The following is a 14579-nucleotide window of genomic DNA, read 5'->3' as shown; positions in this document are numbered from 1 at the left end:
GTTCAGCAGCTGTTCGGGGCAGCCTGCTGCCCTGCGGTCCTCGGAAGCGTTCTCCAAGGCGCCCCGCGAGTGCTGCTGTCCCGGGGGTGACCTGGCAAAGCCCCACCAGCAGGTCAGCCCAGGCGATTCGTGTACTGCTGGAAACGAACAGAGCGTGAGGCAGCAGCCAGTGAGCAGATGATGCGAGACCTACATTCATTTCTCATGAGCAGATCCCTGGAGGCTAATGAAATCCCGGCGAATATGCTGGCACAAATGCCTGCGCGCTGTTCTCACTGCAGCGTGGCAATGTAGAGGAATGTGCGTGTGAAGAACCAGGTCACAGGCAGCAGCGACAGGGAGTCGAGAGGCACAAATGCAGGCGGAGCGGCAGGTACTGGCCTCGATTTATTCCTCCATGGCCTGGCCTGCAGTGATCGGCTCCTCGGGCGTACCAGGCGCCATGCTGGAGACCAGGAGGCCAGCCCTGCAGGCTCACATCAGCTCCCTGATATGAAGTCAATTTCTAGTGAATAAACTCATGCCCACCTGGGCAGGCTGCCTCAACTGTTGCTTTGCCAGAGAACCAGTTTGCTGAACGTGGGTTTCCCCTAGACAGGGACGGGTCTGCGGCCTCTCCTTAGCTCTGCGCCCTGTGCTGGCTGCACCCAGGCCACGCAGTGCGGCTCCTCCGTTGGGGCTGTGCCTTTGAGCTCTGCCCAGTGCCGGCGTAAGGAGCGTTACACATTCTTGGACTACGTGATCTTATTTACTAGCGGGCCGATTTCCACAGGCAGACTTGTGCTAGGAGACGAGTCCTGTTGATGCCACGGCTGTCGCAGACTTGTGCTAGGAGACGAGTCCTGTTGATGCCACGGCTGTCCCAGCTGGTGAGAGGTCCACATCCCATCCCTGCACTTCCCTTCGGGGTCACCCCCCTCCAGGATTTCCTCTGCTGTCAGCCCAGCGCTCTGACCAGAAGCTGCTGCCCTCGGTGCCGGGCTCGGTCACGTCCAGGCACGGGCCCTGCTTCCTGCCGCGCGCTGTGGAGGCCGCGGCTGCCACGAAGGCCAGCGGCGAGCAAGCAGCCCCGCCACACTGCCCGCTGCAGGCCACCGGCCCGACACGGTGTCACCTCCCTGACTTATTAATGCCTGCAACACTCCTGCGAGAAGCTGCAGTGTTTGATAGCTGGTGAGTTGCACAAGATAGGAGCTGAGTCAGTGGCCCAGGATGTCTGAGGAACAGGAATTGAATGCGGACCTCCCACGGCCAAGGGCTGTGCTTCTGACTACCTGAAATCCCCTTCTTGTAACAGCAAGAAGGTTGTTTCAGGGGAAGAGCTACTTTTTGATGCAGAAAGCCCCCTCTGGGCTGGTCGGTTCGGTTTTTGTTTTGTGGCTTGATTCCCTCCCACTCTGCCCACTGGCAGGGCGGCGTGTCCCACACCAGCCGGTCGCTCTCAGCAGAGGGCCTGCGGAACCAGCAGGAGCCAGGGCCTGGCAGCGAAGCAGAGCCCTCCGCCCTCCGGCACCACCGATAACACGACTGGTCTTTGAGCAAACAGGAGCTTTGTGAAATGGGCATGGCGGGACAGCCCAGGCAAACAACCTCCCCAGGGCCATTGGTACGGCCGCGCTGGGGCTGCATTCTTTCGGGGCAGGGACCGGCCCTTATCACAAGCTTTCAGAGCACCGAGCGCCGTGGACCTTAATCCTGATGGGGCCTCTAGGCGTGACAGCTATATCAATATTTAATGTGCGGAAGGTGACTTGTATCCCAAGAGGGAGTGCTGATCCCCGGGCTGTGTGACGGTGCTGTTCCTGTGCTTTGAGATAGGATGCTGACTACTGCTACAGTATCTGCGAGTGTATGGTGGAGTGTACTCAACGGTGTCCTGCACAAAGAGCAAACAGCAGCATGGGGGTGCTTCGTTTTCTGTAATTTTCTGTTCTGTAGGGAAGAAAAACATTGGCTGTGAAAGGAGCTTGTAAGCTGGAGGATGCAAGGTTTGCGCTTCTCCGCAGCTTTCCTGTGGCTCAGGACGTGACTAATCCCCTGTGACAGCCACATGCTCGGAGCCTGCTCTTCTTACTGGTGCAGGTTGGGACACTGCCACTTTTCCCATTACAAATGTCGTCCCTTGCTGTCCCACATTACCCGGGGAGCAATGTCACCCCTGTGACGTATTTGGGCAATTCTCTAGTCTGCCCTAACTTGTACCCCAGTGGCTGCAGCCTCCGTGGGCTTTCAGGAAATAGGAGGCAACAGCTACGTCTCCTCTCAGCCTCCTGCTCCACAGGATGCTGCGGCGAGCCCAGGCTCAGCACCGCCAGCCCCTGCCTGCCACAGACCCTCTGTTTCAGAGAGTTCCACAGAAAAAGCTCTGGCAAGTTGTAGCGCCCCGGAGTGTCGATGTAGCTCAGAAATTGCTGCCGCAGTTCACTGGTGCAAAGCTACTGGTGAAATATTATGTAAACAGGAAGAAAATATGCCTGTTCCCTTAGTGACTCCATAGTGACAGGCAAATGCTGTCCAATTTCACAATCGTCTCTTTCCTCTTATGGGTCAAGTTTTATTTGTTAGCTCTCCTGCCCAGGCGCACTGCTGTCAGGTGAGTGAGACAAGCTGGTTTCAGCCCTCCGCAGCACTTTGTACTCGCAGAGCGCTGCACAGCACGACACGGCCAGCCCTCTGTGCTGTGCTGCCCCTGGACTCCTGACCTCCCACCTCTCCCTAGAGACAAGCTGCTAGGCAGCTAAAACATACACCGTGAGCCCCAAGCTCCGGTGAACAGCCGGACGTTAACTTATCCCGAGCCTTATCGGGGAGCGAAGCGGTGCAGAAGTCAGACCTGAGGCCATTCCACGTGCTGATCTTCCCTTGGAGCCTGGCAGAGGGAACACGGTGCTGGTGAAAAGCTGCATCCCAAGCCCGGCTGGCACCAGACACACTCTTAGCAGAGCCACAAACACTCCTTTGTGCATACTCCCGATAACATACTTCAGTCTCCACTCATGCTCCCAAACATCTCAACAGTTCTGGGCCTTTTACTGACCACCGTGCCAAATCCTTCAAGAGCTTTTTTTCAAAGCAAGTAACAAAGAAACCTAGAACTTGTAAGGCAAATGTTTTGTCTAAAAATGTCCTTCCTTAAACCACTTGGGCTAATTGCAAATACCACACAGATTATGTAAATCACGACTTGCTGACAGGTAATTCACAGAAATGAGGGCTAACCCGATGGGACAAATTGTGGTGTGAGCAGCTCCCCGTGCTCCTAAGTGCCGTAGGAGACCTGAAGCCACCACCCTGGAACTTAGCTCTGTTGACTTCTCTCCCAGGTCCCTCACAAACCAGCTCGCGTGGTGACGGTGATGCCTGCCACAATTCATTTAGCTACGCGAGCTCTCACGAGCTGTCAGCCCAGCCAGCATCAGAGCCGCAGTGCGATGCAGGCCACCTGAGATGGCCACGGGCCAGGACGCTGAGCTCACTTTTCTTTGTGCGCCGCTGCTGGCAGCGCAGCTGGACACGTCAGTGCACAGGGGCAAGGGAGCACAATCAAGTCAAGCTCACCTGGCCATCACCTACCCCTGTATCTATCTTCAGATCACTGAAACAAAACAAAACAAAACAAAACAAACAACAATCCCACAAAATATATATATATATATTTTGCACTTCAGTAATATTACTTATATCAAATAAAAAAATTACAGGCCCCGATTTTGGATGGGGTCTTGGCCATACCCCATTTGAAGCCAAGGAATGTAAGAGGAAACAGGTTAGGCTCTAAAGCAGAGCAAGAAAATTCTTTTTGTTTCATGTTTTCTCCCAGGAGCCACACACCAAGGTATAATGATATGGCTGTATGTTAACAAGGTTGTAGCTACAGCGTGCAATCAGCATACACACAGTGTTATCTCCTTGTGGTAAATAAATTGGAATTGTCAGGCCATGCCATGGAAATGCAACATTTGCATTTTCCTATCAGGATGTGCCAGGACATTACACTGCAATCGCAAATCATGAGGTAATATTGTGAAGTGGACGAAGGAGCAGCCTAATCTACTGCAGAGTATTTGCTGTTATTTAGCATTTTAAAAGGGCACCCATAGCACCAGGAGATGGGGTGGAGCCCGAGGAAAGCTCCCAGACTGTTTCAGCAGTAGGTATCATGGTACAATTTCAGGGCTTGCAAACCCTGACCATCCTCAGTAATCCTCTTTCGTATGAACGATCCCATTCACTTAATTGTAGGCTGGGAGACTGCAGCATCCTTCTTGCCAGCTGGATCTCAGAATGATGTATGTAGGCCTAGTGATCTTGCTCCCAAATTCAAGTCAGTCTCACCATCCTCCTTGATATTCCCATTCCTGTAAACATCCGGGCTTTTCTCGTTTGTTTTCTCTCTTTACCTTTCCCTGTTTCACAGTGACTCCGCAGTTCCTTCATCACAGGATGATAAACGTTTCTTCCAGTAGCTCACTAAGGCTGCGAGTAACATCTGTCTTGTTTCATCCATTCTCACACTCTTTCTTTCAATGGGGAGGGCTGTGTGTGCAGTGAAGTCTTTTTTTTTTTTTTTTTGTAAACCAACAGTATAAACGTTCCCCTCCCTACAGATTGTGTGTTTAAATTAGGAGAGAGCAGATCAGTCTGCTTGTGGACAGGGGGAGGGGAAAGATTTATGGGGTTTTCGAGTTCCCGTGGGAGTTTCCTAGCAGGCCCCTGGGAAACTGCTGAGCCCCGCACAGATGAACCTCACCCGTATGGTTAGGGTTCTGTTTTGCCTTAGGAGCCGTCAGAAGTGCAACCATGGTTGTCGTCCTGGAGCTTTAGGTGATCTTTCAGATACGCGGAGTCCAGGCCCTTGGCTGCCTTACAGCACAGAACCTTGAACCCCTCTGCACCGATCTCCCAGGCGTTTGGGCTTCTGCTTGGTCGCTTCCCCCCGAGCACGTCCTGCTAGCTGGCTGTCCCTGCCCTCCTGCCTTTCGTGCCTGTTCTGAATCTGCTGACTGCTGAAACAGCCTCTGCTCCCTATTTCTTTCTCACTTCAGCCTTGTATCTGGGACGCTTTTCCTGGCATCCTTCCCAAGCTCTCTTGCTGCCAACTCACAGTCAGTATGAGCTTCTTGTATTCCCTTTCAAATCCTTTTCTATCACGGCAAATAAACCCACTGTCCTCTACGCATACACTATTGATATTATCCTTGACAGCTCTTCACTCCTGGCACTCAGCTGCTGCTTAATCATACAGATTCCTCCTCTGATTCACCTCATGTGCTCCTGCAGCCAAAAGCTTGTCTTTGATTTGGCAATGTCACGGCAGGAGCACTGGGATCTCCTCCCTTATGACTCTTGCCCCGCATGTCCCCCTGTTGTTAGCACGCTCCTATTTCACTTCTTCTGGGGCTGGCGTCACGCTACCTTCTGCGTCCCGTACCATCACCTCACCTCTGCCTTTCTGCCCCACTGCCAGTACCCTGACTGCTCCCCCTGATTTTATCGTTTCCATGCTGCTTTGGAGAGCTTCTGCCCTGCTATCGCTTTGCACGGGATGACCTGCCTGACCCTGACTCCCAGGTAGCCTTCACCTTCAAATCCCTCCTCCAAACATCCTCTCTCTGAGACCGCTCTCCCAGGACGACCTCGTCCTTGTGACATTGGTAAAGGGGAGGGGGGAGCAAACCAAACAAACCTCGCAAACAATATGTCTTGAAAACAGGAACTAACACGATGTGCACGCAGCACCAGAAATAACCTCGCTGCCGTGTGCGGTGCAAACCCTGTCCTTCCCCTGACCCCTCCCTGCACGCCTCCTGCCATCTCTCCTCGCCGTCAGCCGCCGCCGCAGGCCCGGCGCAGGGGCCTCTCGGGCTCCCGGCACAGCTCCCGGTGCCCGTACCGGCGGCTCCGCGGCGCTGAGCGGCGGGCGGCTGAGCTGGGCCCTGCCACGACACCCAGCAGCTTCCCCGGGGGTTCTCAGGCAGCGCTGCAAAACCGCTTCGCTGCGCTGGGCTTTGTACCGAGCACATGAAAGGGCAGCCTGAAACTAGAGGGCTGGTATAAAAATACCACTTTTAATCAGGAAACTGGGTTAACTGGGAAATGTTGCAGGCGCTGGCAGACCTGTTCACCCTTGCACTCGGTGACCGGGTCCTGCTTTGTGTGAAGAGGGTGTTCGTGTTTATTAGCCTTTTTCCCTAGCTGCCCGCTGGCATGGACTTTGCTCCTCTGGGTTGGGATTTGCAGGCAGCGGGAGGCTTTCCACGTGTGTTTGAGAAGGTACAAAGCCTGCAGGAAAACAATGGAAATAGCTGGCTTATGACTGCTGCGTGTCACGCACTCGTTTCTTGCCTGGTGGTTTGTCCTTGGAGCCGCGCACGCCGCCTGGAACCTGATCTGGAGCGGTGGCGGTAATTGGGGCTGGCACGCACGCCGCGCTGCCGCCACGCCACGTGGGGAGCGGGCCAGCTCCCGCCGGGCTCCCTCGCCCACCCCGCGGGGCCAGGCATCGCCTCCCCGATGGGAGCTGGGAGCCTGCCGGCGGGGTGGTCCTGAGCCGCTCCTGGAGCACGGCCCCGGGGGGACTGGGGATTTGGGGGGGATTTTGGGGTTGCCTCAGAGCAGGGCGAGGCGGGAGCTGCCCGTCCTGCGCAACGTTTCTCCTCAGGGCCCCCTGACCTTGAGCAACTGGGGCTGGTGGCAGCAAAGCCCCTGGCAGGCTCCCCTCATCCCCCATGAGAGCCTCCTCAGAGCACCCCCCCGTCAGTTTCCTGACAGACCCCGCGTCGGTTTCCTCACAGCCCCCCGTGTCAGTCCCCTCGCAGCCCCGTGTTTGTCCCCTCAGTCCCATGCCTGTCCCCTCACATCCCCCATATCAGCCCCCCACAGCCCCCCACCAGTCCCCCCATAGCCCCCACGTCAGTTTCCTCACAGACCCCACGACAATCTCCTCACATCCCCTCATGTCAGGCCCCCCAGCCCCATATCAGCCCCCCAGCCCCATGCCAGCCCCCCCAGCCCCATGTCAGCCCCCAGCCCCACGCCTGTCCCCTCATCCCCCGGGGCCGGGCAGGGAGCGGCGGGGCGGTGCTGCCGCCCCGGGCCGTTGCGTGCCTGCCCCGTTTCACAACCGCCGGCTCGGCACGGCAGGGCCCGGCTCCGCACGGCAGGGCCCGGCTCGGCACGCCACGGGCGGCCATCGCGTGCGATCCGGCGGCCCCGCCGCCCCCCCCCGCCGCGGCGGCAGCACGCAGGGCCCAGCTGCCGGGGAGGCGCTGCCGGGCCCGCACCGCCCCTCCCGACCGCACGGCCCCGGCGGGGGCTGCCGCAGGCCGCCGCCTTTGTGCCGACCTTGGGCGGGCGGGACGAGGCCGCGGGAAGGGCTGCACGGCGCTCACCGGGGCGGCAGCCGGAGTATCCCCCGGGGCACACAGCGGGACACAGGGGGACACACATCGGTACATCCCGGGACACACACCGGGGCGCACCCTGGGACACACTGGGGCACACCGCGGCGCCCCCAGGGGCACAGGGGGGCACACACCGGGATATATCGGCACAGCCCGGGGCACACCCCGGGGCACCCCGAGGCACACACCGGGACACACCGGGGCGCACACCGGAGCACACACCGGGGCATACACTGGGGTACGCCGGGGCACACATCGGCACACACTGGGGCACACATCGGTACACCCCGAGGCACACACCGGGGCACACCCCGGCGCACCCCCGGGCCGTTTCCCCGCGGAGCCCCCCCCGTTGGGGCTGTGCCCTTCCCGCTGGGGCGCTGTGCAGCCCCGCATCACCCGCGGGCCATCACCGGGGGCACGGCGAGGCCGCAGCCCCGAGGCACCGGGGGGGCCGGGACCCGCTGCGGGGGGCGAGCACCGCCACCCCCCCCCCCCCCCCAAACCCCCGAGCGCGCTCCCGTTCCCGCCCGCGCGGGGGCGCGCCCCGTGGCCGCGCCGCGCCGTTGCCGCGGTGACGCCAGGACGCCGCCGGGGCCCGGCGAGAAAATGGCGGCGGCCACGGAGCGGCCCGGCCCCGGGCACGCCCTGCCCCCGGGGATCCGAGAGGTACGGGGCTGCGGGGGGGGGAACCGGGCCCGGGCCGCGGCACGCCGGGGGCACGGCGTTACACACGGAGCGCAGTCACCTGCCGGGGGGGCGCGCGCGGCGGGGACGGGAAGGCGTTCGTGCTGCCGCTCCGAGCGAGCCCGGACCCGGTACCGCGCGCCGCGTGTGGCTGCCGCAGCGATGCAGGGCGCGTAGCTGGGCTGAAGCGGTGTCGGGGTTGCGTGTGGAGCTCAGCCCCGCTTGTCTCCTCTTCAGGGCTGTGGGGGGTCAGCTCAGAGCTGCAGGTCTTTAAGGAAAATCATACAGCCGGGAATTTAGGAAAGAGCTGACGAGTCCGTTGCCCTAGGAAAGGGCAATAGAGTTGGGTCTACTTGCTCTAGAAGATGCCTCAGGGCACGCTGACGGTATTCACATGCTGTATGTAGTTGTCCTTTATCTCTAGCTGGAAATTAATCTTACCCTCACCGTTCTCCACTTGCTTTGGTTGAAAGTGACGAACCCAGAGGCAGGGGTAGAGCAGTGGAGCAGCTCAGCAGGGGAGCTGTGGAATTCCTCTGGTGGTAGCGGGGGGACGGCTGAAGCAAGGTTTTGCTTTGGAGCAGAGGACCGGGCAGGCAAGCCCCTGAGCTCTCAGCTCTGCGGCGTGCCGCCAACAGAAAGGTCTCCATGCAGAGGGTACGCCAGCCAGCACCCCTAGGTGTGAGCAAGAGTAGTCTCATGTTCCCGTCCCATCCTACCCAGTCGCCTCAACGTGAGCTCTAAGGCAACGACAGGCCAAGATTTTGGGATCGGTTAGGGGTCATGGTTTTACACATCCTTTGCTGCTGCTCACTTCTTCGCTCAGCTGGCTTGCGTTGTAGTTGCAGGATAGTTACAAGATACTGGGCTTGGTTACAAGTCATTCTCACAATTTCCTGTCCTTGTATTTTCTACCTTTTATGTAGACATGTTCTTATTCCCTTCGCGTTCTCTGCTTCTTGGATTTTATAGCATCTCTTTTGTAATCTCGCTTTTAGGTTGCTCCTAACATAAGCGGAACTTGTGCCAGCTGTAGGTTGTTCTGCCAAACGGAGCACATGCTCCCAACATGCAGCTAGCTGGCCGAAGGAACATGTGTATCCAGAGGGAATGTGTTAAGCGTTGTGATTTCAGCACCTAGCAGTGAGCATTCTTGGTCCCGCAGCTGCTTCGAGCTGCCTTGCTCGGCTGCGTGCTCAGGAGGTTGGGCTGCAGGGCTCAGAGTGGGGCAAGGCGAAGGATGCAGCCCAGAGCTGTCATCGTTCTGCTCTTCTGTGCTCTGGCGGACGGAGCTTCAAAAGCTGCTTGTCAGTACTTGACATCGCTGCCTCCAGAGCTGCACTCCTCTAGAGGATGTCACTGAGAGGGGAAGGGGAGGGAGCGTCAGCCTGGAGCAGCCTGTCCTGCAGGTAGTTCAGCTGCCAAAGCCTGCTGGGGGGGGGAAACCTGTCGCTGTAAAGCCGTGGCCGAGTTCTGTGTTTGTTTCAATTTCTGTTGCCCTTCCAATGTACCCGGATGGGAAGGTACGGTCTTGCCAGGAAGATCCTAGCGAAGCGGGAAGCAAAGCAGCAGCCACCTACAGAAGAGAGTCAAGTGACACCCTGAGTCCTCCAAGTAGCAAACAAGGTTATGCCTAATTGTATATTTTATTTGGCAGACAAATGACCCTTGCTTAACACAGATCACATAATTAATTGGGCACAAGATATCCTTACGTATTAGTAGTTCTCTCGCCCTAGGAGCTTAAGAAAGCGAGCAGTGCAGGAACTTCGGAGCTGTGTTGCACATCAGGGCAGAATGTTCCCTGGTGTTTGACTGTCCACAAAACATCACGTACATTGCTAGCAGCAAGTGGTTACTCGTTAGATTTGCCACATGGACTTGTAGATTGAGCACATAATGGTATCTTTACAAGCACATTCTGGTAACTTTCTGTGCTGTCTTTGGACCTGGGATTATTTTTCTCTACGTAGATTCTTACATAGTTCTGTTTGCTTTAATTAGCTAAAGAATCTGTCGTGCCAACAGTGACTGGCTTGGTAGATGCGAACAGTACCCAAGGTCATTATGTACATACTATTTGCAGTGTTAATATTAATTTATAAGTAGCAGTATTCCTGTTGGTGCCTCTGGATGCGCATGGTAGCACTGACACAGAGGGGCAGGAGGTCCCATGGGCACGTACTTTATGAATGCTTCTTGAGATGGCGTTCACAAGTTGCCCCTGTGTTGACAGAGATTTTTCTTTCTGCAACCAGTCCTTTCTGCAACCAGTGCCCAAGTACCTTGCTGGGAATTTGAGGGTTGGCAGAATCTCTTGCATCTCAAGCGTTGGGGTTGTAGCTAGGAGGGACTTCCCAATGGTTGCAACTGCCGGTGGGTGTCAAGTCAGTATTGTCAGACGAACAAAAGGTTAATGATGGGCTAGATCATCAGTTCTCTGCACAGGCGTCACGTTTAGTTGCGATACACCGTGGTTCAGTTATAGGAATTCTCTGCTGTGTGTTGCACCGGAGAGCTGGAGCATGCCACAACACAGCCCCAAGGAGCTCGGGAGCAGCAGTGAGGTCTGCGTGGCACGCCGGACACGTGTTGGATGTTAGCAGGGCTCGCGTGTGCAGTCAGTAGCAGTGCAGCGTGCTCTTTTATGATTCATTAGTCTGCTTTAAACACAAGCAGGAAAAAATTAAAGCTACCTGAAATCCGAGTATTATTTCCTGTCGTGCAAACTGATTATTTTGGGGCATGTTTTGAATGGGATGCTTGAGAGCAGGACATTCTGGTTTTGCTGCAAGGCTTTTCCTACATTATTCATATGTATTCAAAGCAAGTATTGTTATTTTTATTTTGCAACTGCTTTTTTTATGGAAGTTGAACAAATAATTATGTATGCAGCATGGCTTAGCATTGCAGCCTGCATTGCTCTCTGACTAGATGCTGACTGAAAACTCTGCTCACAATAAACTTTTTTTTTTTTAGGAAGTGAAAATTCTACTGGGACTCAAAATATTTCAGTGAAAAAATAAATAGTTTCAATCAACTAACTCTTCGGTTTCGCATATGCAGTGGAAGACACCTCTTTCTTCCTAGAATATCATTTGCGTGGCTGGAAGTAACCATTTCTCTGTGTAACAGGGATTAGGTAGTGTGCTAGAAGAGGGAAAACAGTATGAAAGAAAGGGAAGTAGTATGGTGTAGAGGGGGAGTAAAATGAGAAGAAAATACATTCAGATAATCAGGTAGAGGCAGAATGAAACAATCAATACACAGAAATAATATAAGAGCACCCAGCTGTAGCATAAAGCAATTTTATTTTCTGGAATATTGTGTGTAGTTCTGCTACGATGTTAGGTTGGACAAATGCAGTGGTGGTTTTTGTTGTTGTTTTGGCTTGTTTTTTTTTGTGCAGTCCTTGCTAAAGCAGACTCAGCGTGATGGAGCAAGCGGAGGGGGAGCACGAGCTGTCACTGCTGTGCTATGCCCCCGAGGGGCACGGGGTGATGCAGGGAGGATGGTGAGTGCCTCAGTTCCTAACGCTCTGCCTCCCCTGCGCTGTAAAAGTAGCGTACATGGAGTACATCTGTGTTCATGGCTCTGTTTTTGTTTCTGTGGTGCACAGAAACACATTCAAAACTTTTTAAAAGAACCTCATTAATTGTGGACTAAAGGTCTGGCTTTTAAGAGTCATGGCCATCTATTAGTTTCTTGTTACCGTCTGTTTCCAGCATCGGTGACCCGTGTTCTGGATGTCTTAACAACAAGGCACTGCTAAGTGCATAAGTAGGCTACTTGTCTTTTAACAAGAACTTAGCTCTTTATTATTGTAAGGTTTGCCAGTGGAATTTGAAATACCAGTGGAGGAGAATGCAGTGCCCAAGTCAGCGTTCCCTGTCATTATTTGGTCAAGTAGAAATTATGTAAATTCCTGTCACGTCATATTTCAGAAGCTTGGAGAGAAGCTTGTTATTCAGAAAGCTAAAAATGGGACAGACCACCAGTCTTTTTTTTTTTTTTTTCTTTTTTTCCATATAACGTATGTTGCGCATATGCTTACAGTACTGAGTCAGACGGACCGAGCCATCCTGGCTCAGACCTCCACTTGCCCTTGGTAGCTAAAGGTAACCGTGGAATAATATTAGTTCTTCCAAAACTGAACGCAGCTCGGAGCTGAAACTGCTCCCACAGCTGCTGGAACACGGTAGCTAGAAATACTGCCTTGCGAGGTGGTTTGTTCTGGACCTGGCTCTGTCCTTCCTATCAAAACTGCAGCGCAAAACCGTATGGATCAAATGTATTCCTGGCTTATACACTTTGTCCTTTGTGAGTTGCTTTGCTTTTCTTTTTGTCATGCTAACTCAACTAGCAGGGTTTTTTAGTATCCCTCTGGTATCTTTTCATTTCTTGTTTGCCCTGAGTTTCTCTGTCCGGGATGACCAAAACCACACTATTAAATTACCTCCCTTTTTAAAAAAATTCCTATTTTTTTTTTTCACTGCTTATCCTCACAGTCACTTTTCTAGTTACAGTTCTTCATTTTCTGGTCCTTCCAAATTGCTTTTCTTCCCTTATTTTTTTCCTGTTTGCATTTGGGATGATGACAACAGTCTTCTGGTGAAATGTAAATAGGGAAAAATAGAATCTGAAAGTACAGACCGTCATGTCCGTAAAGCACACGCTTGGCAGTTACTCGGTACTCCTCTTCCAGAAAAGGTAGCTTTGTAAGCAGAGAACTAATGAAAACTTGTTCCCTATCTATTTGTATGCAACGATTGATCAACTTTGGTGCCTCAGATGCAGGGAAAGGTGTCTCGTGGAATCCTTTCTCCGGCACAGACCCTTCACAAGGCCTCTCCCGTATGGATTACCTGATAAGGACTGAGCTCACGCTCCAGAGTTTTCTTCAGTAGGGGACTCAGGAAGTCTTTCTTGCCCGTCTGGCTGTCTAACACTTCTAGACACTCAAATATTTCTGCCCTTAGTGTCAGGTTTGGTTGTAAATAACCAAATGTTCTGGTTCACAAATCTTTGAAGGATGGCAAAAGAGAAATACACAAAAAATAATATTATTTCTCTTAGAAATAGTGCCACTCTGAAAAACATTTCATTTATTTAAGTAATTTTCAAAGCTATAAAAAGCTGTCTGGCTCCGACCTTTAAATTGGTGTGGCCTTAAGATGGCTTTGTCGTCCTTTCGGCTGAGCGCAGTCAGCACCTGCAGCCTGGCAGCACTGCGCTGCACCTGGCTGCGTGCGCTGCAGCAGCTCCTGCAAACGGGCCCGCAGCTCAGGGATTGCAGGGGATGCTCTCGGTGCCGGCGAGGGGCTGGGGTGGCTGGTGGCGGTGACAAAAAGGGAGACTGAGAAAGCCCTGTGTGTGATTTGCCCACTGCGGGTGGGCACGAGGCCGGACTCTTGGATTTAGGGTGGGAATGCAGGGTTGTGTGCCCCTTCCTCTGCTCGGTTCAGGCCTTTTGGGGCTATTTGCTGTCCCTTTGTGTCCCCTTCCCTCTTCCTATCACCTGGGGAATGGGTGTGAGGGAGAACAGGAGCCTTTTCCTGTGAAGTCCATGTGTATATTATTCATTGTGCTATGACATTTATTTTTAGGCTGAGCAGCAAGATTAAAGTTGAAAACTGAAAAGTTTTAGTACTTGCATAAAACTTTTTTTTTTTTTAATCCTAGCACCCAGTGGAATTTCTGTAACTGTTTATCTGAAAGACAACAGTGGTGGTGCTACCAGAGAGCACAGTGTTCTTTTTGGGACAAGAGCCACCTTTCTGTCCTCCTAATAACAGCTCATTTTGTCCTTTTTCATTACGGTAATTTCAGTGCTTTGGAACCTTATGGTATTTATCCTGAGCAACAGTTTCATATTTCCAAGCACAGTTTGCAGCTGCCAGGAAAAATAAACTTGAATATTCAGTTCATTCAGAGCAACTGTAACTAAGAGTGTTTTAAACTGGGGCAAAACTTAGAAATCGGAAGGTAAAGTTTGGCCTGGTAATTCCAGGGCATCCTGAAATATCATTTTTATCAAGCTATATTTAAAGTGCTAAAGGTTATTGAATCATGGGATAATGATACTTTTTTTTGAAAGCTGTTTTCCTTCACCTAAGTATTGTTTCTTTCAATTTATCCCAATGCTTCAAAATGTCTTATTTTCATTTTTTGTAACACAAAGGATTCTTATATTTTCTAACTTAAACTGCTTTCATTTTTCTAGTTTTATGATCTTTGTAAGTCATTTTGTTCTAAGCCTTATAACTGTTGGTAATTGTAAGAAAGGTTAAAGCACATTTTAAGCTTTTGGTACACAAAGACTACGCTGCCAGCTGTCACCCACTTCCCATCTTTCATGTCTTGAAGCTTGCCAAGAACTTTTTATATTTGTTGCTTTGAGGTTGTCTCTTCAGCTGTGTGATGCGTGTCCTCTGATGCAGCCATAACTCTGATTATCTCTCTCAATGCATCAGTGCTGTGATGCCCCAA

General features: G+C 53.0%; 1 protein-coding gene across 5 annotated transcripts in view; it reads left to right on the top strand.

Moving 5' to 3' along the window:
• The first annotated feature begins 7913 nt into the window (after positions 1-7913).
• LEKR1 (leucine, glutamate and lysine rich 1) overlaps positions 7914-14579 on the top strand; it is a 54735-nt gene continuing 48069 nt past the window's right edge. For 4 of the 5 annotated variants that reach the window (XM_067002609.1, XM_067002611.1, XM_067002608.1 and 1 more), the window contains exon 1: positions 7914-8072. In XM_067002609.1, the coding sequence (XP_066858710.1) occupies positions 8013-8072 (60 nt within the window). In that variant the 5' untranslated portion in view covers positions 7914-8012. Of the gene's footprint in view, positions 8073-11128; positions 11605-14579 lie in introns of those variants that run through there. The other variant, XM_013193062.3, reaches the window with a different exon arrangement.

The sequence above is a fragment of the Anser cygnoides genome, chromosome 9, assembly GCF_040182565.1.
Source record: "Anser cygnoides isolate HZ-2024a breed goose chromosome 9, Taihu_goose_T2T_genome, whole genome shotgun sequence".
NCBI lineage: Eukaryota > Metazoa > Chordata > Aves > Anseriformes > Anatidae > Anser > Anser cygnoides.
Note: the sequence above shows the minus strand (reverse complement) of the source record. Positions and strands in the feature narration are given on the sequence as shown.